The 27,961-nt window shown below is 38.3% G+C and overlaps 1 protein-coding gene across 1 annotated transcript; it reads left to right on the top strand.

The window, feature by feature from the left end:
- Positions 1-27,961, top strand: LOC121528381 (inhibitor of nuclear factor kappa-B kinase subunit alpha-like). The gene is made up of 22 exons (XM_041815822.1): positions 1-106; positions 615-733; positions 3,350-3,444; positions 3,897-4,014; positions 7,638-7,707; positions 7,781-7,869; positions 7,957-8,046; positions 8,798-8,922; positions 11,007-11,114; positions 11,264-11,399; positions 13,797-13,991; positions 14,863-14,965; positions 15,151-15,274; positions 16,687-16,838; positions 16,979-17,040; positions 17,352-17,461; positions 17,693-17,742; positions 17,857-17,962; positions 18,093-18,240; positions 20,526-20,662; positions 23,248-23,347; positions 25,627-27,961. The coding sequence occupies exons 2-22, from the start codon at positions 629-631 to the stop codon at positions 25,690-25,692; spliced, it is 2,289 nt and encodes a 762-aa protein (XP_041671756.1). The 5' UTR covers positions 1-106; positions 615-628; the 3' UTR covers positions 25,693-27,961.

Genomic DNA, 27,961 nt, shown 5'->3' with positions numbered 1-27,961 from the left:
GGGAAAGTACACATTCTCACGGTGCTGCATTGACCCGAAAACAACAAGACAGACAGCTACACATTTCTACCAAGAACGGCCCATGTCACTTTCATAGAACCAAGACGTAAGTCTATAAACTCTCTTTACTTGAAGCATATAATGGAAACAGCCAATAAAACGTCAGTTAACTGGCGTCGACGCTTTCGTTTTCAAATCCCGGAGTGCTAATCGTAAACGGTTGGGTCTTTTTCCTGGAAGCTAGGCTGCTCTCCTGTTTTTGAGCGTTAGCCTCAAAGCCAAATTTAAAATACCGTTCTGCTTGTGAGGCTTTCTAATGCCTTTTCTCATTTATTAAAGGTGTCAAGTCTTTTAAATGTTGAGGCCACTAGTGTCTCTTAGCTTCAAAACATTGGTGCGACGTCAGTGTGCTAATAACGCTGTAATGTGACGTTAGCTTGGCATCCGTTCCAGGATGTAGCCATATCCTAATGCTTGGTAGTGGTATTTAACTGAAATAAAATTCACAGACTGAGCTCGCTTGGTGTGCTTGAGTGGTTTGAATTAATTATAGCTGTGTTGTACTTTTAGAGAGGAATATATAAAGGCTGTTTCTGTGTCACTCTTTGGTCCAGCTTGCGTTACAACAATGGAGAAACCTCCCTTCAGGCAGAACCAGAACTGCGGAGACTGGGAGCTGAAAGAGAGGCTGGGCATGGGCGGGTTTGCTCATGTTTACCTCTATCAACATCATGTGAGTTATAACTAAATCTCTGTCTGACACTGCACACGTGTGACACCCCACGTCATCTATAAATGAGCCCAAGAAAACATTTAAGTAGCTTTACCTCTTACTACATGCTCTTTTCTTAATCTTAAATGCTAAGAAAACCCATATGCTCATTCCCAATCCCTAGATAGGGCAAATCTCTACACCTCCAATGAGAACTCAGGTTTCATCATACAGTATATTAAGCATTTAGTTGGATAAAACGGTATACCTTTGGATACACACAGAAAATCCAGTGAAGAAGCTTAAATCAAGATCAGGTGTTTATTTTAGAAATAAACCCTGTTTTAACCTGTTTGCCTGGAAACATGTCTGTAGGCCATATTTTTGAGTGTACTTAATGGAATAAGATGTATGAGAAGATCAACATTTATTAATCCCCCATTGGAGGGAATTTGGTTGTTATGGTACATGACAAAGTAATGAAAAGAAACACCCTTTCAATAATTAGATACAACCCCAATTCCATGATAGTTGGGGCGCTGTGTGAAATGTAATTATATTTAAAAAATGCTATGATTTGTAAATCTCATAAACCCATGATTTGATTCACAATACAACATAAAAACATATCAGATGTTGAAGCTGAGGCATTCTAAAAATATTTGCTCATTTCGAATTTGATGGCAGCAAAATATCTCAAAAAAGTAGGGACAGGGCCATGTTTACCGTTGTGTAGCATCCCCTCCTCTTTTAACAACAGTCTGTAAACATCTGGGAAGTGAGGAGACCAGTTGCTGTAGTTTCAGGAGAGGATTGTTGTCCCATTCTTGTGTAATGTAATTATTCTAACTGCTCAGCAGTCCTGGGGCTTCTTTGACAGATTTTTTGTTTAAGGGTGCTCCAAATGTTTTCTATTGGTGATAGGTTTGGACTGCAGGCAGGCCAGTTTAGCACCTGGACTATTCTACTGCAAAGCCATGCTATTGTGATGGATGTGGTTTAGCATTGTCTTGTTGAGGCCTTCACTGAAAGAGACACCTCTGCTTTTCAGTAAGATAGTACCTTTCCAGATGTGTAAGCTGCCCACGCTATAGGTACTAATGTAACCTCATACCATCAGAGATTCAGACTATTGAACTGTGCGCTGAAAACAAGCTGTATGGTCCCTCTTTTCTTTACAGTGTCCGTAATTCCCAAAAATAATTTTACATTTTAATCCATCTGACCACAGAACAGTCTTCCATGTTGCCTCAGTCAATGCTAAATGAGCTTAGACCCAGATAAGATGGCTGCATTTCTGGGTTGTGTTCACATATGGCTTCTTTGCATGTTATAGCTTTGAGTTGCATTTGTGGATGGCACAGCCAATTGTGTGGACATACAATGATTTCTGGAAGTGTTCCTGAGTCCATGCAGGGATTTCCAGCACAGAATCATACCTGATTTTAACGCACTGCCACCTGAGGGTCTGGAGATCACCAGCATCCAATATTGACCTTCAATCTTGTCCCGTGCTCACAGAGATTTCTCAGATTCTCTGAATCTTTTGGTGATTTTATGGACTCCTAATGTTGGGATAGTCAAAGTCTTCAACATTTTATGCTGAGGACCTTTTTCTGGAATTGTACTGCAATCTTTGGATAAAGTTTTTTACAGATTGGTGAACCTCTACTCATCTTTACTTCTGAGAGACTCTGTCTCTCTAAAATGCTTCTTGTATACCCAGTCATGTGACTGGACTGTCGCCAAGTAACCTAAGTAGTTACAAAATGCTTCTCCAGCTGTTTTTTTAAGTAGCTCCTTTTACTCTCCTGGCCTTTTGTTGCCCTGTTCCTACTTTTTTCGATGTGTTGCTGCCATCAAATTCAAAATGAGCCAATATTTTTCATGAAATTGAAAGATGTCTCAGTTTTTAACAGCTCATATGTTGTTCATGTTCTGTTGTAAATAACATATGGATTTAATTATGGAATTGCATTCTATGTTTATTTGCATTCTACACAGCGCCCCAACTTTTATTTCCAAATTTTGGTTTTACATGAAGAGAAGCCTATAAAAATAGTGTTGACATATTGACAGATATCCACCTTCACTTGTGAAAGGGCAAAAAAAAAATCATGTTTATGATATCACTTGGTCATAAGATGTTACCAATTAAAGTGCAAAAAATACTGATCTATCTTTGGATGGCTGAGACATCTGTAGTAGAAAAAATCACATGGTGAAGATTCTATAACTTACATACCTAATACCCTATATGTGAAAAATCTAGCCCCATTTTAACTCATGTTAACTGTCCATTTAGCTGAAAAATGTAATTGTCCCTTTAATGCTTTCCTGTATGTCATGTTTAGCGTGTTTTACTGTCTAGGCCAAATCCCCCTGAAAAGACTCTTAAACTTAAGGGACTAACTAGTTAAATAAAGGCTAAAATTAAAAAGAATAATGAAAGGAAGAAGAGGATATTGGAGTACAACTATACCACATACTCCCCACTGGGATGAAGTTCTGTATTTGTCTAGACGGTTTATGAAGACATACGAGAAAAAGCTCCTCCACAACTTCACAACAACTGCTATTTTTGGACATGCTTTTATGTGCTGATAAAACAATGAGTTTCTGTTGTCTCTCTTGCAGGAAACAAATGAGAAACTAGCTGTGAAAATGTGCCGTCTGGAACTCACACCAAGAAATAAGGACAGATGGAGCAGAGAAATCCAGATCATGAAAAAGTTAGACTTATTTTTGTACATTTTTTTCCTCTTTAGTGGCAGTTAAGTTGTAGAGAAATGTTGTGATATCCAGAAAATACTTATGAATACAGTTGACATGATAGAAGAATTTTAAATTTTGATATAACTCTGGTAAAACTCAAATAATGTTGATGTTTTGATACCAACATAAAGAGAAGCCATCGGTTCACAATATTAGGAACTTTTTAACTATAAAGAATTCAAGCAAAGTCTTGCTCATTTTCTAAAATGCACAAATATGTTGTCAGTGTTTGGTACTGAGACATTCATAATGGTTTTGTACACAAATTATTTGGTAGAAGTTTACCTGAAAATTATGTTGGATTTATTTCCCCCTATAGTATGTAGACAAGCTGAAGTAGAAGTACAAGGTGATTGTGCAGCATCTGTATCCTTAAATTGTGACATACTCCTTTTTTTCCCTCGCTCAGGTTGAATCACATTAATGTCGTGACAGCCCGAGAGGTCCCTGATGAAATAGAGCACATAGCCCTGAACGACCTTCCATTGTTGGCCATGGAGTACTGCTCAAGGGGAGACCTAAGGAAGGTGAGAGGATCTTAGGAAGGATAATGCTGTGTGAATGTCCACATTTCAGCTTGGTTTATACTTTTATATTATATAAATCGATGCTGTCATGAGCACAGCATACTTGTACACTGGTGTGTCTGCATCGCTCTGCAATATTCTGCCCTGATGCTACAGGGCAGGGTCGTTTTTATGCCAGTTCCTGGTCCCGCCACCACATTTCCTGCTTGTTTGTGTTCAGGAAACCACAGCATCTGATAGTAGATGCATTGTGCTGGAGCTGGTGCAGGTAGATATTTAGCAGCAGTTGATTGAACTGCATTTGTTGCTAAGATGAAAGAGAGGAGACACTGGAGGAGATGGAAAGTACAGCTGCTGAATCAGCTGAGAGGACGGGGGGAATTTTTTTGCACTCATTTGGCAACATGAATGAGGAAATGCTCATTGCTCCTTCACGAAATTTGTCACGTTATTCCCTTTAATCTGGTGAATATGCATGCAGCAATTTGAGGCAGAAATTCAATGATGTAAAAGGAAAACTTAATCTTAACCGACTTTCTATTAACAAAACATAGCTACCTTATGTAAAAAGCTCTGCACTGCAAGATCAGATCTGTTATTTTTAATTTAAACTAAAAATTAGCAGATTTAGACATTTTCGTAAGAGAATTTTATCTTTTAAACTATTAAATCAGATAAAGACTAAATTAAAAACCTGAAGTAGGTCAGAAACCCTTCACAACACCCATCCTTTTTCTATTCTGTTTATCCTATTCTAGCTGTATTTGGCAAGAGACAGGGTACACCCTGGACTGGTGGCCAGTCAATTACAGGGCTAAACACCCAGGCATTCACACCTACGGCCACCAATTAACTTAAAAAGCATGTCTTTAGTGGTGAGAGTGAAGCCAGAGTACCCGAAGGAGAACATGCAAACAGAAAGGCCCTGAGCGGGAAGCGATTCATCGACTTTGTTGTTGTGAGGCAACAGCACTAACTCCTGCGCTGCAGTGCAACAGTCCAACTAAATATCGAATGAGATTTTGCCACAATATGGAGTTTACACAGTAAATTTACCCGGGTAAATATTAATCAACATGAATAAAGTTATACTCTGAAAATTATCACATTTGGTCCCAGTCTGTTGGAGTAACATTTACTCTGCTTACAGAGAAATTTTTTCAGAGTTGATTTTATTTTAAAAAGTGTTTTTTTTTTTTTTTTTTTAACTCTAAATGATGATTATGTACTCCACAATGAAAAAATAAAAACAACCCTACAGCAATGACTCAATACAGAGTAATACAGAGCATTGTTTATTAATTATAGAGGTGTTTTTGACTCAATCAGTGTCATATTGAGTCCTCTCAGAGTTGTTTTTCATTCCTTAGAGAAATTTTCTGCAACCCATGAAACAATTTCATCTTGATATAGAATTTGATAACGCTTATGTAGAGCTGTATCTTAGTCTAAATTGACTGATGTTCTTTTTTATATAGAGCTACATTTTTCTCTTAATATATAATTCTGCTACCTTCTACCTATACATGATATAAACATATAGAAGTATAAGACAAAGTGTTCTAATATTATAGAAACAATTGCGATGAACATATGATGAAAACGTAGGAGCAGAGCACGAGATGAGGCAGTAAGGTTAAAGAAGTTTATACAACAGTAGTGCAAATGATGGTGAGCTGCTGGTGGTTGACGGAGTCACTTGCAGAGAGATGCCAAAAAAAAAGGACAAAAAGGAGTTAGACAAGGCAAAAAAACTCACTGAAACAAGATTTGAAGGTTAAAGAGGAGCCAGGTTGCCTACTTAGATGCTGTAGTACTCTAGTGTCTGAAAGTTCACCAGGTGAAGAGATCTTGATTGCCAAGGATTATCTGCAGCTTGGACAGCTATCGAGCTGCAGCCATAACTGTCCATGAGTGATGGCAGCTGAATTGAAATATGTTGGTGTGGTGAAAGTTTTACTCCAGCAGAATTTCATCTGTGTTTTAACTCCAACTCTGGCAGTGGCTGGTGATAAATGCACTCAAAATAGAGTTGATTTTACCATTCTTGAGTGAAATATTTTTAACTCGGTAAAAATTAGTCCCCAGATTTTTCTGTGTGCCTTTGTGTTTGTGTTTCAAAGAAATTTTTCTTATCTAAAATTACTTCGTTTTAAAATGATACATTTAATGAATTTAAATTGTGCATAAAATTCACAATTTGTTAGTCAAGCTATTTTATTAAGTCAATGATACAAAAAAGTAGTTGACGTTATTATAGTATGTAGTCATTATGTAGTCACTAGTCAACTGTTTGGCTGTCAAGGAGTGAAGAGCAAAATAAGACAAAAAACCTGATCTGCGACACACATAATTCACATTTTTTAAACTTATTCATGACCTATTTATAAGCCTCTGTGTCATTGATAGGGTTGGGAGTCAGTTGTTTTTTTTCCAGTACCAGCGCTAAATCGAGTGTTGCCTGAGTCGATACTTTGAATAGAAAAAACTTTCAGAAGTCAGTGGGTAAATAAAAGCTGACTTGTGTTCATTACTGATAAGGAGAATTTTTTTCTCTATATTTAATCTGTGGCTTTTTGCCTTTATTGAATAGATAGGACAGTGGCTAGAGCTGGAAACAGGGTTAAGAGACTGGGGAAAGAGCCACTTGCCCCAAGCTGCCCGTGTACATGGGGCATGACCTAACCACTAGGCCATCTGCGCCCTGATTTAGAGAACTATCTTAAAAAGACGCCAATAGAGCAAAGGGAAAGAAAAGGAAATGTATGTAGCTTATTTATGTAAGAGGTGGAAAAAAATTCATACAAAAGAAGTTCATGCCCTGCTGAATTAAAGCGAGTGAACACAAATCACACAAAGTCCATAATGTATTTCATGACTTTCGTTTGGAGTGGTGGTAGGATACTGAAAATAAGCAGTGAAAGACAAACAGTCAAAGCCAGAAGTATTATGTTTTTGGAGTTTTCTGCCCAAGCCATTCTTGTGAATGGGATATCTCAAGAACCCTTTGATAGATTTTCTTCAGAAGATGATTTATTGCACTCCACTTAAACCCAAGGAAGAAAGTGGAGTACACAAGTCACTTTTTGCAGTCTAACAAGGTGCAATGACTTCAGCATGCACTGCATCTTCATGAGAGTCAAACAGAAGAGAAGCGTTCTGAAAAAGTTAAATACCCTCCTCCTCAACTCTGACTGGCTGCTCAGAGTCGAGTGTAAGCACTGGTATACTGGGAGGGAGAGATCAAAGAAATAACTAAGCATCCTAGTGCCTGTTATCTCCAGTCTGTCCAATCATCTTTTAAATATCTCCGTTCCTTTTCTGAGAGCATTGAAGTCAGAGGTTATTGGGCCTCATGGTCAGCCCTAGCCAAAACACCACAGCCTTCTTCTTGGGCCACAGCCACACTTTCACTGTCTGGCAATTGGACACCAGGCGGAGGCACTTAACCATTAGGAAGTAGTTGTGGTTCCATGTATATGCTCGGTCTGTCAAAGTTTTAAGTCATTATGAGTCAAACTTTGTTTAATAACTTTGTTTAATAGCATTGTTCTATGTGTCGGCAGCAGGTTTTTGCTGTACTGTTTCACCCACATGATACCAAGCTTTTGTTTTGATTACAGATGCTGAGCAAACCTGAAAACTGCTGCGGTCTGAAGGAGAGTGAAGTGCTCTCATTACTCAATGATGTTGGTACGTCAACTGTTCATTCAGACATGTCTTTTAAAATCTTATCATCCAGTTTAACCTCTTTGTTCTGCTGTAGGATCCGGTATCCAGTATCTGCACGAAAACAAGATCATACACAGAGACCTTAAACCTGAAAATATAGTGCTTCAAGATATCAACGGGAAGGTAAAGTAGCTCTTATTTGTTCTCCACCTGTTCTGCTTTACCTTAAACTTTGACAAGTGTGTGAAATATCTACATTGTCCTTGATAGTTGGTTCATAAAATCATTGACCTGGGCTACGCTAAAGACCTGGACCAGGGCAGTCTGTGCACCTCCTTTGTTGGCACGCTGCAGTATCTGGTAAGCAGACAAGCCATGAATTTTATCCTCAGATGCACCTCACTGTATTGATTCTGTCACTCAGATCTTTTGATCTTTTCATAATCTTTGCTTCTTTGTCAATGACAGGAAGGTAAAAAAAGCTGTGTTGACAGGGATCAGAAAAAGTCAGATTTTCTTTAATTCATTACTTTTCAGTACCTCATGTGTCTAAACAATAAAGCCTCCTTCATTTTAATGACTGATTGTATCCAAGAAAAACCTTGAAGCTTAAAAAATTAAGATCTCTGTTCACGTTATCGTCCTGAAGCAGCTGCGTGTGAAAGAGGGGGATCACTGTCTGAATTGCACAAATGCATTGGAAGGCTTCATGCAACTCAAACATTGTGCAGGAGTTCAGATGCCTTTGAGGCAGATTTGGAGGCACATATTGGTAAACCTTTACCGGAGGATAACCGGGATAAAAGCTTGAAGTATGTCCATGCATAATAGACTAAAGCTTGTAAAACCTTTCTATGCCTTGATACGTTTTAATACCACATGCTTTAGATATATAATATCCATTATTTTTACATTAAGTGATACCAAAAGTACAGATGTTTTGAAGAAAAACCTTTATATTCTGATTTTTAAAAACTGATTAGAGAGAGAGAAGGGTAGCATGCAGCTTTGGGTTGAAAAATAAAAGTAACAGTCAGTCAATATAAAAATAAATAAATCTGACAACCCCAGATCAAGAACCACATATTAAAATGCACTTTTCTCTCTGCAGGCGCCTGAGCTCTTTGAAAATAAACCATACACCGTCACTGTGGACTACTGGAGCTTTGGCACCATGATTTTTGAATGCAGTTGTGGTTTTCGTCCTTTTCTGCACAACCTTCAGCCTGTGCAATGGTAAGATGACCTGATCAACAAAACATTTCAATATGTAAGCTTAGTTCAGAACTGTTTCATTCAAGACAGTCATTGTCTGTTGGATTAAATGTTTATTTAAGAGTCAGGGAAGCTCATAAATCACTGAACAGTTTCCTTGATTCACCTCTCCAGACGGCGGCAGTTTGATCAAATGTGAGACACGAGGAAAAGATAGAGGGCGAGGTGAAAGAAAGGCACATGCAGGTGTAATAAAAACATCAGAAGGTTCATTATTTCTGTCTGGTGCTGATATGGCAGCTCATGAACACCTTCAGGAAGTAAAGCAGCAATAGAAAAGAAAGGTGTGACACTTATTTAGATCATGGAAGAAGTAAAGAAGTGCTTCTGGTGTCCTTAAACCACATGGAAGGGTACACATTAGAAAATGGGGCAATCTTTCAACTTTGTTTTGAATAATTTGGGTCCAGGCGTTCAATGTGATTAGAAAGAAAAAGTTATTGAAAGTTTGTCCTATTCACCTGATTTTATAGTAAGTCAGAATAAATGTATAACATTGTTTTATCACTAAAGAAACTATTGATATAAACAATATAGCCTTACCATACATCTTGTTTGAAAATATTTATCTCAAACAATAAATATAAACTGTGCTAAAAGCACAAAAGTATGTAAATTTGTGTTAGGTAGATTATTTTTTTGTTTTAACAGTGCCTCTTGGCAATGAAACTTATACTGTTGGAAAGCCTGTTTAATTCCCTTTTAAATGATGCACATTTGTAAGGAACATGCATTGGTGGGATGAGCAGTAGAGCTGAACATGTGGGTTGCACCCATGAAAAATTAGCCAGCTCTTCTCTGCCAATGCCAAAAGCATATCTGTATGAATAAACAAGACATAAGGGCATTTTAACAGTGAATTCATTCAACAAACTGGAGCTTTAGTAGCATGAGGAAGAACCATACACAGCCACAACAGCCTGGCACCTCCTCCTCATGCTGGTCACCAGCCTGGTCACACACTGCTGTGGGATGGCATCCCATTCTTCAACCAGCATTTGTCTCAAGTCAGCCAACATGGTTGTGTTGGTCGCTCCAGCACTGAACAGCACGCCCAAGCTGATCCCATAAGTGTTCAGTGAGGTTGAGGTCAGGACTGCTGGCAGGACATTCCAGCCTCTCCAGTGAAGCATTGTTACAACAAAGAAATTATCTACCAAACACAAGTTTCGTCCCCTCTCCTTACTGCAAAGTTTATATGACCTATAGGGAAAGAATCTTGCCACAAGCATTGATAGTATTTTTTCTGGAAACAAAATCTCCCTTTTGTTTTGGTGCTTGATAACTAGAATGTTAACTAAGGCATAACTAAGAATTTTTGATTTAGCATACCTTAAGTTGAGCTGTCTTCCCCACAGCTTCATGACAGTTTTTGCAAGAAAGTTGATTTGACCTCCTTCAGCAATATTGGCTAGGTGCCCTTTATAAGACACAGCTGTGCTAAGGTACTACAACATCTCCTACTAAGCCTCATAACATGCTGACAAAATATGCAAATGCTAATTGCTGATTGTTGTTTTGGTCAAAAATGATTTTGCTTCCTCATGTTGTTAAGAGCCAGAGATAGATAGCATGCTAACTGTTGTGAGAAAACAGCAGCTTAAAAACAGCTCGACAGTGATGATTACATTGATTCCTATTGTAGTTTTCTGACAACCATCACCGGCTCAAATCTTCTGTCGCTTGCATTGGCATGGTCAAGGAACGAGGAAAGAGGGAGATGAGAAGGAGCCAAGAGTTTCTGACAGTAATATTTCCTTGATTTTCTAACGGTTCCATCGCTCAACAGAGCTTGCCAGCTTCTTTACAAAGTGGAGATAGACTGGAGACATCTTTGTTGTGTTTCTCCACATTCAAAGTAAAAGCACAAGATGTTCGAATGATTGAAGAAGGAAACAGAAATTTACAGGCACTACCAGGACATGGTGTGAGGTCAAAGTTTTCATTGCTCTGATAATTTCTTGATACTTAATGTTTGAAATTTGCAGTGGAGTTATATTGAATGTCAAACGTTCTTTCCTCCTCTTGTCTTTGTTCATTTAAAGGGCCAGCAAAGTGAGGAATAAAGGTCCAAAAGACATCATGGCAGTGGAGGACCTGAATGGAGAAGTCAAATTTTCCACACACCTCCCCTACCCAAACAACCTCAGCAGGTGAGCAGCCAGTCGCTAAAAATACATTGCATTGTTCTCCACCGGTCACTGAAATGAAAAGGAAAATGGACTTAAGCCACGGCCTTTGTGCTTCGTGTATTTTCTGCCAAATCTTCCCCTTGAACTTGTTTCAATTGCTGTTTTTTTAGGACTCTGTTGGAGCCGATGGAGGCTCTGCTGCAGCTGATGTTGAAGTGGGATCCGGTGCAGAGAGGAGGAAAACAGAATCCTGATACAAAGAAACCCATGTGCTTTGAAGTTCTGGAGCAGATTCTGAGTATGAAGGTGAGACTTTATATGAGTTTTATCTAAAATACGACGGTTCTGTAATCACTGCTTTTGAGACAGTTGTATCTGGGTCAAAATGCATTTGCATAAATCTCTTAAAACTGATTGCTGCCTTTTAAAAATGAAGAGAGGTGTTGATTGCCAAGCTGTCACATTTTGTGGTAAATTGGTTAATGTTATCTAAGTTTCTGTGTCTTTATGTGAACCTTTGATTGTTCCTTTTAGCAAAGAAAAACACAAATCTCAATGCCATCCTATCAAAACCTCATCTAAATGGTATTTTATTCATTCATGCATTTTAAAAGACTCTTTGTAAGCTTTTAATGTCTGAATAAATTGAGGCAGTTACCAGAGCTGGAATCAAACTCGGGCTTCTTGCCTCCGTACATGGAGTGCTTGACATAACCACAAAGCGATCAAGCATCTCAACTTTTGTACTTCTAATTAGAGATGCACTAGTGGTGAAAAATGAAGTCTGATAGTCTCATTTGGGGACACAAACCTTTTTAACTCCCAGTTGTCTCTGTTATGAACTGTTAGGCCGGACCTTAGATCCACAGTTGTGGAGAGGTGGGTCACATTTCTCCAAGGCAAATCATACTTTGGGTCAAGTGTCTTTATATTTTTAAATCCTGGCTTTTCAACAACACTTACTTGGGTCGTGTCTTTGGGGATGTTTTGTGTTACTGTCGGCGTAATCTCTGCATCATCTTGCAGCTAATTTTACAGATTAGCGTGTTTCGTTCATTGGCTTCCTTTGAAATCCCAGCCATCAGCAGATGACAGATTGAGTTCCGTTTTTCATCAGAATCAAATCATCCTTCTCCGTCTCACACTACCATCTCTCCCTAACTCACTTTAGCTGTTTATCTACTTTTTCCGCTCTCTCATGCTTTCCTTCCACTCCTTCTGATACAAAAACACACATGCATGGAGGGGAGTTTTCTGGATGGGTAGGGAAGTGTGGTCTCTGCTGAGAGTGAGGCTTTTGGAGACAGTGGAGAAGCGAAACTCCAGAGAGAATTGTATGCTGATGATTTACATCTTCTTTGTAATTTATGCTCAATGGTTACAATGTTGTCATTTTAAACATCTAGTGTGGCAAAAGTTGTGGTACATTAAGTGTACTAGTTATGTTGCCCACCCCTACAAAGACCAAAAGTTATCCAACCCTACCATGTCTTAAGCTTAACTATTCTTTTTCTTCATTAAACTCTGTGAAACAATAATGCTTAATTTGGAGGTACCAGTAAGCCACTTTCTAACCAGGGAATAATAACTAAATTATTTCATTCAGGAACTCTATTGTCATAAATTTACCATTTTATTGCAAAAATGGCAGAGAATGCTCTGCTCAAAAGATGCTTCCTGTGTGAGTCAAGCAGCATGCTTTGACTTTGCAGGGAGCACATTGCTAGAAAGCCCCATATGGATAAATACATTTATGACATTGCATACTGAATATAATAAAATTAGTTCAAAAGCAATTAATCCATAGTAGCATGAATTTGAATTTGAGGGTGCAACAAGCTTTAAGCTATAAAGGAGGAGGCTGCGGTGGAGGAGGTGAAGCTTTGCCAGCAGCAGCGTGGAGCCTCAGCATTAATGCAAGCAGGGATTCATGGGAAGTACGTCGTGTTTAAATGGACTGCTGTGTTGAGAGAAAGAGCTGTGATTGGCTGTGGGAGGTGATAATTAGGATCTGCTGGTTGTCAGCTGAGCAAGGCTTGGCCAATGACTACTGTGTCCTGCATGAACTAATGCTGAGCTTAAGGGTTAGGGTTCTGATCAACTATTCAGTGCCAACTGCCCAGCAGTAAATGACACACTACTTTTTGTTCGATATGTTATTGTGGCATGTACTGATTTTAAAAACAGGGCTTATATTAATATTTAGAGTAACAATTTAGCCAATGTGGATTGCACTAAAGTTGTCACTAGAACATATCTGACAAACTCCCTTCTTCCATGTTTGACCATGAAAAGTTTCTCCGACAGGCTGAATTCTTCTGCACAGTATTAAAAAACTGAATCAGCAGTTAGTTGCACTACCCCTCCAGCACTAAATTAATACAACACAACAGATAAACACCAGCTATGAACACCAGTGCATACCACATTATCTGCTAAGGGTCCATGTCAGCTGACAGGACCAATATCGGGCAATAATAATGTTCAACTGATGCATCTTCAGTTGTCTATAGACAGGAAACATCAAAATGTTTGGCTCCTTTTGAATGATGACACAAGATTTTTCCCTCTTCAAAAGAGAGTCATCAGTTTCGATCCCTTTTAAAACCTCCACTTTGACTCAAAGTGCTGAATCTGTGGATTAAGACTCCTTTAAGAGGCTTAAACCAGCAGAAATAAAATAATCGTCTCGTGTCCATTCAGGTGGTCCACATCCTGAACATGACCACGGCTCAGGTCCACTCCTTTCAGCTGACACCCGACGAAAGTCTCCACAGTCTGCAGAAACGCATCGAGGCTGAGACAAAGATCGAGGTGGTGAATCAGGAGCTGCTGCAGGAGACGGGAGTGTCTCTGGATCCTAGGAAGGCCGCAGCACAGTGTGTCCTCGATGGAGTGGTAAGATGACTGTGGTGAAACTTAGAAACACAGCGTTGAATTTTTAAACTTCTCCAAAGTTCTAGTAAAGTGTGATCAATATCAAAAGTTGTTTTGATACCACAGCTATAAAAATAGAAGTCTTAGGCATCCAGGATAAGGTATTTATTGTATTTAATCACTAAAAATTCCCTGCAAATTCTTGCACAGTGCCTCACTACTCACTCCCTTTCTCTCACAGAAAAACTGTGACTAAAGATCTGAAGCTTCTGTACTTTCTGATGCCGTTGATTATTACAGTATCAGAGATTTTGTCATTTTAAAATGCTTTGTGTTGAAAGGCATCAAAATTTTGACAACTTTAGCCCGTCTGTAGGTATAAATAAGATGAAGAGTGTTGGAATCTCTGTTAACTGCTGTAATTCACCTTTAAAAGAGCTTTTTTTCTCATTTTAAAATGAGTTCGGCTTGAGTTTGTTCACCTTTGGCAGGATTTTAGGCTTGAATTGGAGAGAATCATAATTTTTTTCATGTATTTAATGTCCGAAATACATGACTTTCCTTTTCACTGACAGAACTTGGTAACCCAGGAGTTACAGGGAAGTCTGAGTGGTTCAAGGGTTCATAACACTAACAGCACTTTTGCAAGATGCCTGAATTAGAGCTTGTTCTTGCTGATGAAGCAAACATTAATATCTCCCTTTGGATCATTTACAAAGACAGGGATGGGTTTTTCAAAGACTTATGCCAGTGTTAAGGAAACCTTAATGATGCAGAAAATGGCTTTGTGTGCATGTTTTGACTCACTAAATCTTCGACCGGGGACCAGTTTCCTCCTCTCTGAGTGCCAGGGACAGTGTTTACAGAAGTGATTTTATTTTCTCCTGTGCAGAGAGGCTGGGACAGCTACATCGTCTACCTGTTTGACAAAAGCATCACAAAGTACTCCGGGCCGTTCAGCGCCAGACAACTGCCAGATAAAGTCAACACTATTGGTGAGTTTAAGTGTTCCCTGCCCATAATGTGGCGGTGTTAGGAGTGAAATAAACTGTCATATTTACCTTCTCTCATCAGCGCAGATATTCAGACTGATGTCAGTTTTTCTTTTTACCAACAGCAGTGTTGCTGTATTTTATCACCTTATATAGTAGCTCTAATTTATTTTATTCTACTTTTGCAGTCCAAGAAGCAAAGACTCAGCTCCCCCTGGTTGTGTTGAAGAAAGTTTGGGGTGAAGCAGTGAGCTACATCTGCGGCCTGAAGGAGGACTACAGCAGGCTTTTTCAAGGACAGAGGGCTGCTATGTGAGTCAAAACTTAGACATCTCTTATCTTCATTTATTTCAACTAAGAGTGCCCTTACACTAGTGTAAGCGCTGTGTGAGCGCTCTATTCCGTGCTTGGGCGAGGCACACTTCCCTTGCCCTGGCACGTAAAAACGAGGTGGGCCAAAACATGGCATGAGTGCAAATGAAGGACCATGAGTGCGAGACTGTGCCATAATGTGATATGGAGGGAGATGAGGGATAATTTGGGAAAATACTGACTTGAAATATTTACAAATTAAAATATCTCTGATACACATTTATGCCCATCTGTTATTAATGGTTATGATTAATCAAGGGAGAAGGTAAATATGATGCAAAAACCCTCTGAGGACGGTGTTGATTCAAGATTCAAAGTTAAGTAACTATTGAACAGGGTGCAAATGGTCCTACTGTATGTACGCGGGCGGCCCAGATTCGAATCCAGCCTGTGGCCCTTTCCCCACTCTCTCATTCCTGTTTCCAACCATCCACTATCCTCCTCTATTCAATAAAAACACAAAAAGCTCGAAAATAAATCTTGAAAACAACCTATTGAATCTTAAATTGTATGCAATTCCCTTTTATTTCTGAAAGCCCTCCATTGTGCCGTTCTAATGACGCTATCCACGCCTTCGTAGCTCTTAGAGAGCTACGAGCATATTGCCGGATTTTATCCCAGAATGCATTGCGACTAGGCTGAGTCAACTAAATGCCAGGATTCGCCGTCATTACATCTTGCTTTACCACTCAGTGCATATACGGACTGCAGGAAAAAAAGCCTGAATCACTCAGAATAGAGAGAAATGGACACAAAGAGGCTGTAATTTGTCTCTCTTTGTCTCCGCAGGCAGGAATGGCTTTTAATAATGACTCTAATTCCCAAAAGTGGGAGGACTTTTTTGTACATTAGATTTTTTTTAAAGACTTTCTTGTCACAGAATGATTATTTTGTAATTCCTTGGTCCAAAGAGATGGCAGAACAAGTTTGTGCAAAAAAACCCATAGTCATTTATGCTTACTGTGTTTAATTGTATACCGATCTTTGAGTTTTTTTTTTTTTCTCTTTTGTCTTAGTAGTTCCATAACTTTTAAAAAATTCCAGTGACATTGCTGCAGCCAGAAATACACCTGAATGGTCCTGTTTGTACATGCATCTGCTGCATTTTTATGTCCACTGGACATATTTACTTTTATTTCTGGCTCATTGACACCAGTTTGCTCCACAATCTTGTGTAAACACTTCCTTCCTTTATTCTTGAAGCTCATGCAGACCCCAGCTGCTCCCAGAGCTCCTATCAAAGCCTCCCACCTGTGGATGATGATGTTTTGCTTTATTAGGGGACTGGCCAGACTAAAGCCTGCAGTTTTGGAGCTCGTTTTCTAAGTCTTAATGTTCTCCACCCTCTCCAGGTTGAGTCTCCTGCGCTACAACACCAACCTGACCAGGTGTAAGAACAGCATGTTCGGCTTCTCTCAGCAGCTGAAGGCGAAGCTGGACTTCTTCAGGAGCAGCATCCAGTACGACCTGGAGAAGTACAGCGATCAGATGCACTACGGCATATGTGAGTGTTTACAGGAAGTCGTTTGTTTTCCTTCCATGCGTGGCCTTCTATCAGGGAACATTTACATATGCGAGTATTTTTATCGTGCTGGGCAAGATGGTGTTTGTTTTGATGAGCTGTCTGTGTGTGTTTGTCTGAAGCCTCAGAGAAGATGCTGAAAGCCTGGCAGGAGAACGAGGAGCGGGCTGCTGCTTTTGCACAGGTAACGCTGTTTTTTCAACAAATATTTGAAAGAGTTAGATAAGCTCTGTTTTTTTCAGAAGTCTCTGTATTGGCTATCCTTGAGCTTTGAGGAAATAAGGCATTCCAAATCAGAGATATCTTTTAAATCACTTGATTTTATAAGCGGCCAACCTTTTTTACCTTTACATAGCTTTTTATTCCCTCTTCCTTAATTCATGTTGCTTCTCTTAGTATATTAATCTGTTCCTTAACTTTCTGATGTCCAGTTCTGTTTTTATGCTATGTCAAGTCCCTGTTATCAGCTTCAATGGAGGGTTTTTTGTCCTGCAGGTGGCAGAGGTGAGCCATCTGGATGATGAGATCATGGCTCTGCACTCAGAGATCGTGGAGCTTCAGAGGAGTCCGTACGCTCGGCGCCAAGGAGACAAAATGGAACAGCTGTAAGTGTTTATGGGGTTAAACACTGCTAATGTCATCTAAACAGTGTCTCGGCTGTCGTTTATTGCCCATGCTTTGCTGATCTGAAACAGAGAAGTTTCCAAGTTTTATCAAGAATGATTGTTCTGTAAGAAAGAGCTAACAAATCCTGTAGATTTTTATCATTTCCTGTCCCATTTTAACAGCACTTACAATATATTTAGTCTTAAACGACTCAATTTTTTATTTTGCAGAGAAGAAAAGGCAATTGAGCTTTATAAGCAGATGAAGATGAAATGCAAAAGTAAGAAACATTCAAGACTTGTCATGTCTAATTTCCTTTAAAAATCCAGAAATTAACACAATCAGTGTATGTGTTTAACTGTAGTCAGTGGTTTATATGTGCTGTTTCCCTCAGCACCAGAGACAGACATGAGCAGTGACAGCTCTGAGATGGTGAAGGCGATCATTCAGACCGTCCAGAACCAAGACAAGGTGCTCAGAGACCTCTACACGCACCTCAGGTAAGGGCTAAACCCTATTTCCCCCCACGTATTTGTATTTTTCTTCATAAAAAACTCTGAAATTTAAAAGACATCCCATTGTGAACTTGAAAAGCAAGCCAAGCATTAATATCTTGATTCCTCTCAACAGTAAAATCCTGATCAGCAAACAAAAGATCATCGACTTGTTTCCTCGCATTGAGAAAACTCTGGAAAGCATCAAAGATGCCGACAACACGGTGATGCAGATGCAGGTCAAGAGGCAGAGAGAGTTCTGGCATCTACTCAAGATCGCCTGTGTAAGTCACTCTGCATTTTTTAAGATAATTTAAGAGAAACCTTTATTGAGCTCCCATTGGGGGAAATTTGGTTCTTACAACAGCTCAACTAGAGAAAGACAGAAATTATCAGTATTTGACAAAAGTAAGAAATAAAACCTGCAAACAATACTTAACCATAGAACAAGTTCGCCAGAGCATATCTTTACATTTTTACATGTTGTAGTGCAGTTTTTCGAGTATTTGAATTGGCTATACATCAATACAACCCTTAGAACCCAGACTTTAATGATATGTATGTTTTAAGTCCATAGAAACAAATTGAAATGCTCAAAAGTGCAAAAACACAAGAAAAATGAAAAGCTTTTTTTTTTTTTTTTTTTTTTTTTTTAACACATATTCCTAAATACAGAGATATCATAGTTGTATCCCTCAAAATTGTGATTGTGTTTGCAAAAAAGACAACATCTTTATAAAAGAGCAACTGTTTACAGTAGTGAAATCAAATCTCTAAGCGTGCCAGATACTTTTGAGCATACAAATGTGTGCAGAAGACCATGCTGAAACAATAACAAGTGCAACCTGTGACCTGCAAGAAAACAACACATGTAAAGCCTGGATTCTATTATATTGTTTTTTGATGTGCAAAAGAAGAAAGGATATTTCTAGAAGGAAACAGTACTCTGGGACACATTGAATGTATGATATGTTAGTGTTACTCCACTGGTTTTATGTGCAAAAACAAGTATTGCTCGATCTCATTTGGTTACAATTCTACCCAGGATTAAAAGTAGAAATGCAAATGGGAGCATGATCCTGTAGGTTTTAAGGGTTTATTACAGTATGACCAAAATAATCTATGGGACTATGTGTACACCTTCACTTGTGGAAGGGCTAAAACCAGATTATAAATAAAAACACACACAGTATGCATGGTACTGATGTTAAAGAGGGACTAAAAATTCCAGGTGGCATTACACATCGGAAAAATAACAACAAACAACAAAAAAACTAACAGAAAATATATATATTTGCAGTTCTTCACTGAATAGATTGTTTTTACTCTGGTCTACAAAGTTAGCTGTGCAAACTAGCCTAATCTGGCCACATGCTACATGATTGTAGGCTGGACTTTCGGCCACATTTTCCCCTCTGACAACCAGGTGGCATGTCCCCTGTCCAGTTCGTTACAAAATATTTTTTGTACAAATAATCCTCAAGTGTGTGGCGTCCACGCAGTTATGTTATGCCTCCATACTGTCCTCACCTTGAATAATAAACATTAAACATGTTTGATGTTTACTGATCAAGGTTGGATTGACTAGATAATGTCCCCGACTGGATGCTATGTACTTTTACGGCTCACTAACTTAGCAGAGCAGATGGATTAGGCCAGCTTCCATGCCAGTCATCAGGCAAATCTATCCTGAAAAGCTCCAGTCTACAATGTTTGTGTTAAACCGAACACAGATCAGACTCACTGGCTTTATTTGAGGAGGGTGAGGCAGAGCTACAGCGGGGTTAAAGTTGTACTGAAAGTAAAATGTTCTCTACCTTCAGTTTATACATTTAACATGTTTGATCTATATTCAAGGAAGCAGCTATTTGTTTTATTTATTAAAAAAACATGCACAAATTTAATTGGCCAATATATCGGTTATCAGAATTTTTAATTCCCTGATATCAGTATGGGCCACAAAAATACATAATAGTCGGGCCCTAGTTGTTTTTCTTTTGAAGTCACGTTTGATCCTGAGAGTTTCGGTAAAATGTTGGGTCTGTGGGATCTCCACTGTGAAATCGTCGAGTGTGTGGCCTTGCTGAGCCCCCCTTGTCGTCACTGGGTCTCTCTTTAGTAATCACTGAATTAAATCATGTTCAACTTTTTTGTGGCTTCACTCATTGATCCAAACCATTTGTGGCTTCTCTGTGGTTTATTTTTATGATTAAATCTCTCATTTTTAAGGCTACAAAAAGTCATAACACGTTGGAAATAATCCTGAAACCAAAGGTAAAATCCTAATACTGCTTGTTTTGTGAGATAAACACCAAAGATTGTCAGAGAAGAGGAAGAAAACACTCAATATTCTCACAACAGAGGAGCTAGATCGTGTAAATATTTATCATTTTTAGCCTGGAGCACAGTAAAATCATTAACGGTTGTCAAAGCAGCATTTCAGCTCTGAATAATCAAAAACATCGACAGAGGGAGGATACGCTGCTTGAATTCTTGTTTGTAGGAGAAAAACAACATGTGGTAATCATCATTGCATGTGCCAATATTTCTCCCTCTCCCTCTTTTTTAGGCTCAAAACTCATCAAGGAACTCGATAGCAGCGAGTCCCGAGTCATCCAACCTGCTGCACGTCTCTCAGTGGTCACAGTCAGCACAACCAGTCAGCTCGCCACATCCACTCACATCCCTACCTGGGCCGAACGACAGGTAACACACCCAATTAACCCTTTATTCATTCATTCAGAGCAAACAAAGTCACTTCTAATTAGGTTCTAGTTACCTGTGATGGTGTTGGTCAGATCTAAATCTTTGCTATGCAGCTTTCATAAGGCTCTAAAAAATGTATTTGTTGATGCCAAATGTTTTAAAACGACACAAAATTTGTTATCTTAACATCCTGAGCCACATCCTTTGGTTCTCCTAAAACATAGTAATATTTTCTGCTATTAGAATTTTTGATAATTGTCTGGAATTTGCTTTGAAGTTAAAAGTTGAAAAAAGTTGCTTGAAATGTTAGGACGATCGCTTGGAAATTTTCATGAAGATTTTAAGGGGAATGTGTCATAGTTTGTGTGGAAATTTTCAGTATTTTCATGATGATTTTGGGGTTTGTATGTATTTTTGCGGGGTGTCATTGGAAGTTTTGGTGAGAATTTGTTTGCATTTGTTTATCTATCTATCCGTCTGTCTGTCTATCTATATTTGCATTTTCATGAGATTTCAGGAAATTGGATTTAAGGGGGTTTCCTCTCATTTTCATAGAATTTTGGGGAATGTCTTTGTAAGTTGAGGGGAATTTTGTAAGGTTTTTTTTAGGGGAATTGTCTTTGAAATTTTGAGGAATGTTTGGTTTTTGTATTGAAAATTTCAAAACAAATTCTCAACTCTTACTGTAAAAAAAGCATCTGGTCCATCATCAAAGTAACTCTCCCATACCTCTCTGAATGACTGACACCATTTTTACTGACTGAAAACCTCCAATAACTGTTCAGCTGGTCAACACGCAGCTAAAATATCTACTCTAAACCTATCCGGTGGTTTATTTTCTCCAGAATACGGCCTTCAGAAGATTAGTGGACATAATTTTTTATAAAGAGTTGGACTGTCAAGATTAATCACACTAACTGCGATTAGCTACCATCCACAATTAGTACACTATTTTTTTATTGCAATTAATTGCAGTCTTTATTGTCACTTTCCAAAAACTGGATAATCTACGTTAGCGTCTCCCTGCAGCCACAGTGATGTAAACTAAGCCCACCACTGCTCTATAATGTCTAGAGTCACTTTTTTTAAAACTCAGAGAGTTTCAGTGAACAAGTAAGGAATCATCTGAACCGCTTGTTACCAAACATTTACCTTTTTAATAGTTCACTTATTGTCTTTTCAGTCCATAACCAGCTCCTTTTTGTGGTTAAGTTCATGTTAAAACCTTCATTCTTCTTAAAGCGGGTCTGTGTCCAGACTGGAAGTCTCCTACCCTTGGTTAAACACAGTAGAAAAATCCAAAATGACACAAACCAGCTCCACTACTTTTGCAACATAGTGGAATTTTAAAATGCTATAAATAAGGTGTGATTAATCATGATTGACTTCAGAAATCCTGAGATTACAAATTAAACATTTTGATCTTTTAACAGTCTTATAAAAAGTAATTTCCGTTTAAAGACGAGGCTGTGGGCTTAAACATTTCGGGTCCTACTGATCACAGAGAAGAGAAGAATGCATCCCAAACAAAAGCTCAGCTCTCACGATGTAAAAGATTGATAATTATGAAAGCTTTATAAACTTAAACATGTTCCATAGCAGAGGTGTTTAATAGAGAGATGAGCCTTCAGAAAGACCGCAAGCAAATCCATAAACACTGTCCAAACACTGAACAAAGATGTTGAAATATTTTAGTACATAATGCATAAATGCATCTGTAATGTTTTGCTTGTGCTTTTGTAACTTTGTCTGCATGTAGGAATTTGCCTGCATTTTTAATCATTGAAAAAAACTGATACTGTGTTTCTTAGACTTCTCAATTTTTGTAAAAACAAGATATAATAATGATTGATCTAAAAGAAAACCTTTTGTAAATATGCACAAGTGTCCAGCTATGGATAAGACCTGTAATTCTTGGAAAGAACATTATTTATTTATTCTTCTAAAACATTCTTTCTCTCACATTTCAACCACTAGGGAGCAGCAGAAACAAGCTGTAAGGGATTCAACACTCAGCTTTTTATGCAATGTTTGCACATTAATTCATCCCACAAACATGGAGCAATAGAAGCCTTTATTTCAGGTCTAGAGGAGATATCAGGCCGTTCTACTGCTCCACTAGTTTGTGTCTTTTTTGTCTAATGTTATTCTTGTTGAAAAGACATAATTCAATCTTGCTTTAGCTTGTGTACGTCAGCCGTGTTGTTTCTGGGAATGTACTTTCTGGCTCGGGAATGATATTTTTAACTTAAACCAATTGTCCTTCTTTTATTACACACTGATGATAGCCATCCTTTCTTTCATATGGTTGCTCAACAGTTGGGGATGTTACAGTGATAGGTAATATTCTGTCTGTGTTTTCACAAAAAATTACACCATTTGTCTCCACCATTTCTAGTTTCACTACTTTACAGTTTTTTTCATTCAGATAAAAAGGCAATGTTTTGAATATGTTGTCATATGAATAAACAGTTTGCTTTTGTAGGCTTATTAGCATCTATGTCAGGGTCTTTTCTCTTCCTTAACTCATTGATTATAAGAGGAAGAAATCATTTATCATGGCTGAACATCTCTGTTTCCTTCAGTGATGCTGCACCACGTCTGCTGCAGGAGAACCAGAAGTACCTCAGTCAGCTGACCAGCCTGATGCAGGAGGCGGCAGACGAACAGAACAAGAGCATAGTGGTGAGTTTGATTGTTTTTATATTTATATCTTGTTTAGATGATCCTGAACCTTCTTTTAGGCTCACTACCTATACACCTCTTGTCCCTACCACTTAGCCTTATACCTACATTTTGAATTTTCAAATCAGAAAAACAAATTTATCTCAAGTATAAAATATTGAACTAGCTGTGACTTGGAGCTGTTGCTTTAGTCCTTGGAGTAGTCTGTTAAGTTTAAGGAATGTGAATTGTTAAAGAGAGCTGAGGTAGGTTTATTGATTCTGCTGTAAACTCCACAATTTTCCTTCATGCACTCTGCAGTTGTTGGGTTTTTCAGATGACACTTTTGCACACACTGTTCACTGAGTTTCCAAAAGACAATTCGTGTCAACGTAGCTTTTTCAAACTCTTTTTTAATGTTTTTAACATTCTTAGCTATCTGTTCATGATCAGTACACTTGTCGATGATCTTCCCTCGCTCTTCCAGGGTGTCCATGGGATCTTTAAAGTTTTAAAGCTTATAAATCAATAAAACTAAAATAAAGGCTTCTAAAAACTATTTAAGGCAGGGATATTAGGTCTTAGCTGTTCTTCTTTTAAGTTTTAAATGCAGTCAAAAACTTAAAAATGTACTTCCAGATAATGGTTTGTCAACTTCTAGGCCGCTTCAGTAGAAAATACAGACCTCCCATTGCCTGCTGCTTTATGGTATCAAGCCAGTGTCTTTTTTTTCTCATGGTCTAATCTCAGAATGCAGTATTACATGTGGGCTTATTTTTATGCTGAAACATGTTAAGTGATTTGCCCTGAAATTTTTATGTTGCAATTTATAAACATGAGAACTATTTCCACAGGACTAGTATTACCTGTGGACCTCTGATATTTCATGATTTATCCCCTGACGTCGGTGTTGGTGCAGCACATTTCGCACAAGATTCGCAAAGTCTGTAGTGTATTCGAATTTCAAAGACATTTCTGAAGGAAAACATGGAGTTGCTTCACAACTGTAGCAATGAAATTACATTGAAGTTTTCTTTCTAACTTACATACAAAAATGCAGTGTGTTTCAAGACTTGCATACATTTTGCAGGTGATGTTCAGTTTATGTAGCCTTTCCTACTACTACTGTCAACTACAGTTAACAATAGATAACATCGGTAAAAACACATTTTTCTAATTTGTAGCAATCTATCCATGATCAGTAAACTAGTGATCAATCTCCCCTGGCTCTCCCAGTTGGCATTTAGGTTACGTGTGTAACCTGCGTATCTGCAGCTGATCAGATAGAGAGGAAGAAGAAGGGAAAAAAGTCGAGTATTTTATCATCTATCCTATTAATGTATGAGAGGGTGAAACGTCTTGTGTTATGAGTGGCTCTGAATCTGTAGTTGATGCCGTCGATGTTTTTCTGCAACTCTCCTTGCACATATCAGTTGTTGAAGTCTAAACACTGAATGTTGAGGGACACATTTCAAATCGCTAGTTGTGTTATGCTTGAAAAAGTACGGCTAAATAATACTAATGTAAGATCAGGCACGGGGAGAGAAGCTGTAGGAGACAGAGCAGAAGCTCTGTGCTTGTTAAGAGAGCAGAGGTGCACACATACGCATTTAGAAAGTGGAGTTTAAATTAATAAATCAAAAAAATAAAGCACTATAATCGTTTATATGTGTCAAACTATATTATTATTTTTTTTAACAGAAAAAAGCAGTATAGACCATAAAATACACATGATTGCCACCCTAAATTACAGACATGCCAATTTATTCAGGGTTAGAATTGCCTGTGGACCTCTGTGTGTGCTGAAATTTAGTAGGTAATTTACCCTGGACTTTTTACTCTGTAAATTACAGACATGGTTGATTTGCAGGGGATTAAAAACACAAATGTCCTGCACTGTTATTACAAATTACTAGAGATCCCTGGGTAATACTAATTCTGTGCAAATAAGCCAATGGTCAATTTGAACAGGACTGAAATCACAGACAGTCTCCAATTATTATAAAATTTTAGAGGTCCCTGCCAAGATAACAACAAATTAACCCAATGGCATAAAATAATCCTGGCTTACAGCTGCTGTTAAAAGCATGAAGGCAAAGTCTCCTTTTAAGAGTCCTTTTAAAAAGCAAAATGTCCCAGGGGATGAAAGGGGGTAAAATCAGTGAAATTTTAGTAATTCAAAAATGAAAAACTGAGGAGCTGTTTCCTTGTGCACAAATGTTTTAGTTTAAATAAGTTTTTTGTTGTTTTTAATTTTTTTTGTTCTGATTTTTCTAATAACTCGGTTTTCCTCCCTCAAGGACCAAGACTGGAGCTGGACAAAATATGAAACTTTAACAACAAAATTAAAAAAGAGAAATGCGTAAAGCAGGCCGTGTCCTCCATCCCTGCCTGTGCTCCGAGTAACACTAAAGACTGTGAGATGTTGAAACTCTGCAGAGCGACGTCAGACATTGTACAGTTGTACATGGACTCGAGATATTCGATCAAGCGATCGAGATATAACTCCTGATCTACGGAACAAATAAAAGAAAAAGATGAGGCTCGCACATGCTCAGTTGTGTACACTCCTGTCGTCTAACATGGTGGAAATATTCTTATTTAAATGAGAAAACATGAAGCCGTGTCACTCCATGTTTTTCCTTCCTGCTGTGTCATTATTCATCACATTTACTTATCAAAACAGAGCAAACTGTAGCACCAGATTTTAAGGTTTGAGGATGATTTATGACATCGGAGAGTATCGGACAGAAACATGGGAGCTTGTTTTAACTTGTGACATTAAAGGAAAACACAGGATGTGGTCGGGGTGGGGGCAGGGGGGTCAAGGAGGAAATTACAATCAAGCAAACAGCACTTTGATACTCCCATGTATCCTCTGAAAACGTTCCAGGCTGCCAAAACTGTCGCAGGATTTACAGACGAGACAAAAACTGTTATTTTCACACATGATCAGTTCATATATGTCGATATATTTAAAGTCTGGGGTTTGATTCTGTGTAAATGTTGTAATGATTTCAGTTTTTTCTAAATAAAGTGTTATAAATCACAGGCAGAGAGCTCTTTTGTTATGTGTGACAGATGTGGCTGGCCATCATGTTAATATAAAGTCTGTAATGTACTTTTTACATGTCTACAGAGGGGTTTGTTTTGTTTAGGTGAGCAGAATGTTTCACAGGTTCATCTGCTGCATTCATGTCATATGGGCCCATCCCCCTAAGCTCTCTCTGACAGATATTTAACAAGCTGCCCAAGGTATCGTTGATCATAAAAGTTTTTTTTTAACTGCAACTTTTGGCTGCAGTTAGCACCGATGTCTGATTGTAAAAGAACAGAAATACTGAGTTGAAACGATGACACCCTGAGCTAACTTTACAAAGCTGTAGTTGCCCTTATCATTAGCGATGCTAATAGCATTTAACCGCATTGCTACCTCTGTTTACTAATCTACAGCCACTCAGCTTTAGGCTTCTTTTCACTCAAAAGGGGTACAAAGTCAGGACAGAACGTGTTGTGATGTAGGAATGCTCTTTTCAATTATGTAGTGGTAAGAAATGTGATTTACGCGCGGTGTTGGAGGGGTAATTTATCCTAAGGGCCGAGTTGTGCCATGAAGATCAAGCTGAAGGCCGGAACATCCACAAGTTTTCCTAAAACAAGTTATTGTAGATGTTGTTATTGCTTTGATTGCTGTTATTTTATCATTACAATGTGCTGGAAGATGGTGTGGTATTTAAACGTTCTCAACTCCTGTATAAAGTTCACACAAGAAATGAGAATTGAATCAAAAAACTGGTGCAGAAGTTGTTCAAAACTAAAATAAAGTGGGAAAACATCACAATCATATGATTTAACTCTAGCATAATAAGTTAAAATTATGACTAGACTGTGTGGGCAGGATATTAAGTACAGGTGGGCCGGAGCTGGTCCACAGGTCATCAACTCAGGATCACTGTCAAATAAAGTAAAAAAAACGGAAAAAAAAAAAAAAAGGCAATGATAAATTGTTGTAAACCGTAAACTGGTAAACAGTTGTAGACAAACAAAGCACAGAGTTGAGAGTCCTCAACGACTGGTCACAGGTTATTATCCTGATCCTGGTGCTCTTTCTCCCTGTGTTTCCTGTCAATCTCAGCAATCCTGTCTAGTAACAGTGAAAACCGAAAGGATAATCCTCAGTAAAGATTGTCCCCAAGGTCGCAATTAATACCATGTTTTCACCCCAAACTGTAAAAATATATTGATTTATTCTCATTGCACATGTAAGTTAAATTTGCACAAATACTTCCATGCCTGTAAAGCCTTAAAATGATTTCCACTTTAAGAATTTTTGCTTTTAAAACCCCAAATTACGAGTTTGAATAAAAGCTTGTGGGTGGAAATGGCCTAAATCAGGGGTGTCAAACTCAAGGCCCAGGGCCAAATCCGGCCTGCAAGATCATATCATATTTCTATTGTAATTGGCTCGCTGGTATGAGGTCTGCAGATTTACTGCAGTATAAACATGTGATATTACCCTTTAAGGGGGGAAAAGTAAAGAGTAAAAATATCTACATAAAAAGTCAGGAATATGGAAAAGAAATCAATTTAAATTCATTTCATATTTTCAATTTTGTATCTCACAATCAAATTTAT

Source organism: Cheilinus undulatus, linkage group 20 (genome assembly GCF_018320785.1).
Source record: "Cheilinus undulatus linkage group 20, ASM1832078v1, whole genome shotgun sequence".
Classification (NCBI taxonomy): Eukaryota; Metazoa; Chordata; class Actinopteri; order Labriformes; family Labridae; genus Cheilinus; species Cheilinus undulatus.
The sequence above is the reverse complement of the archived record's forward strand: the minus strand, read 5'-3'. Positions and strand labels throughout refer to the sequence as shown.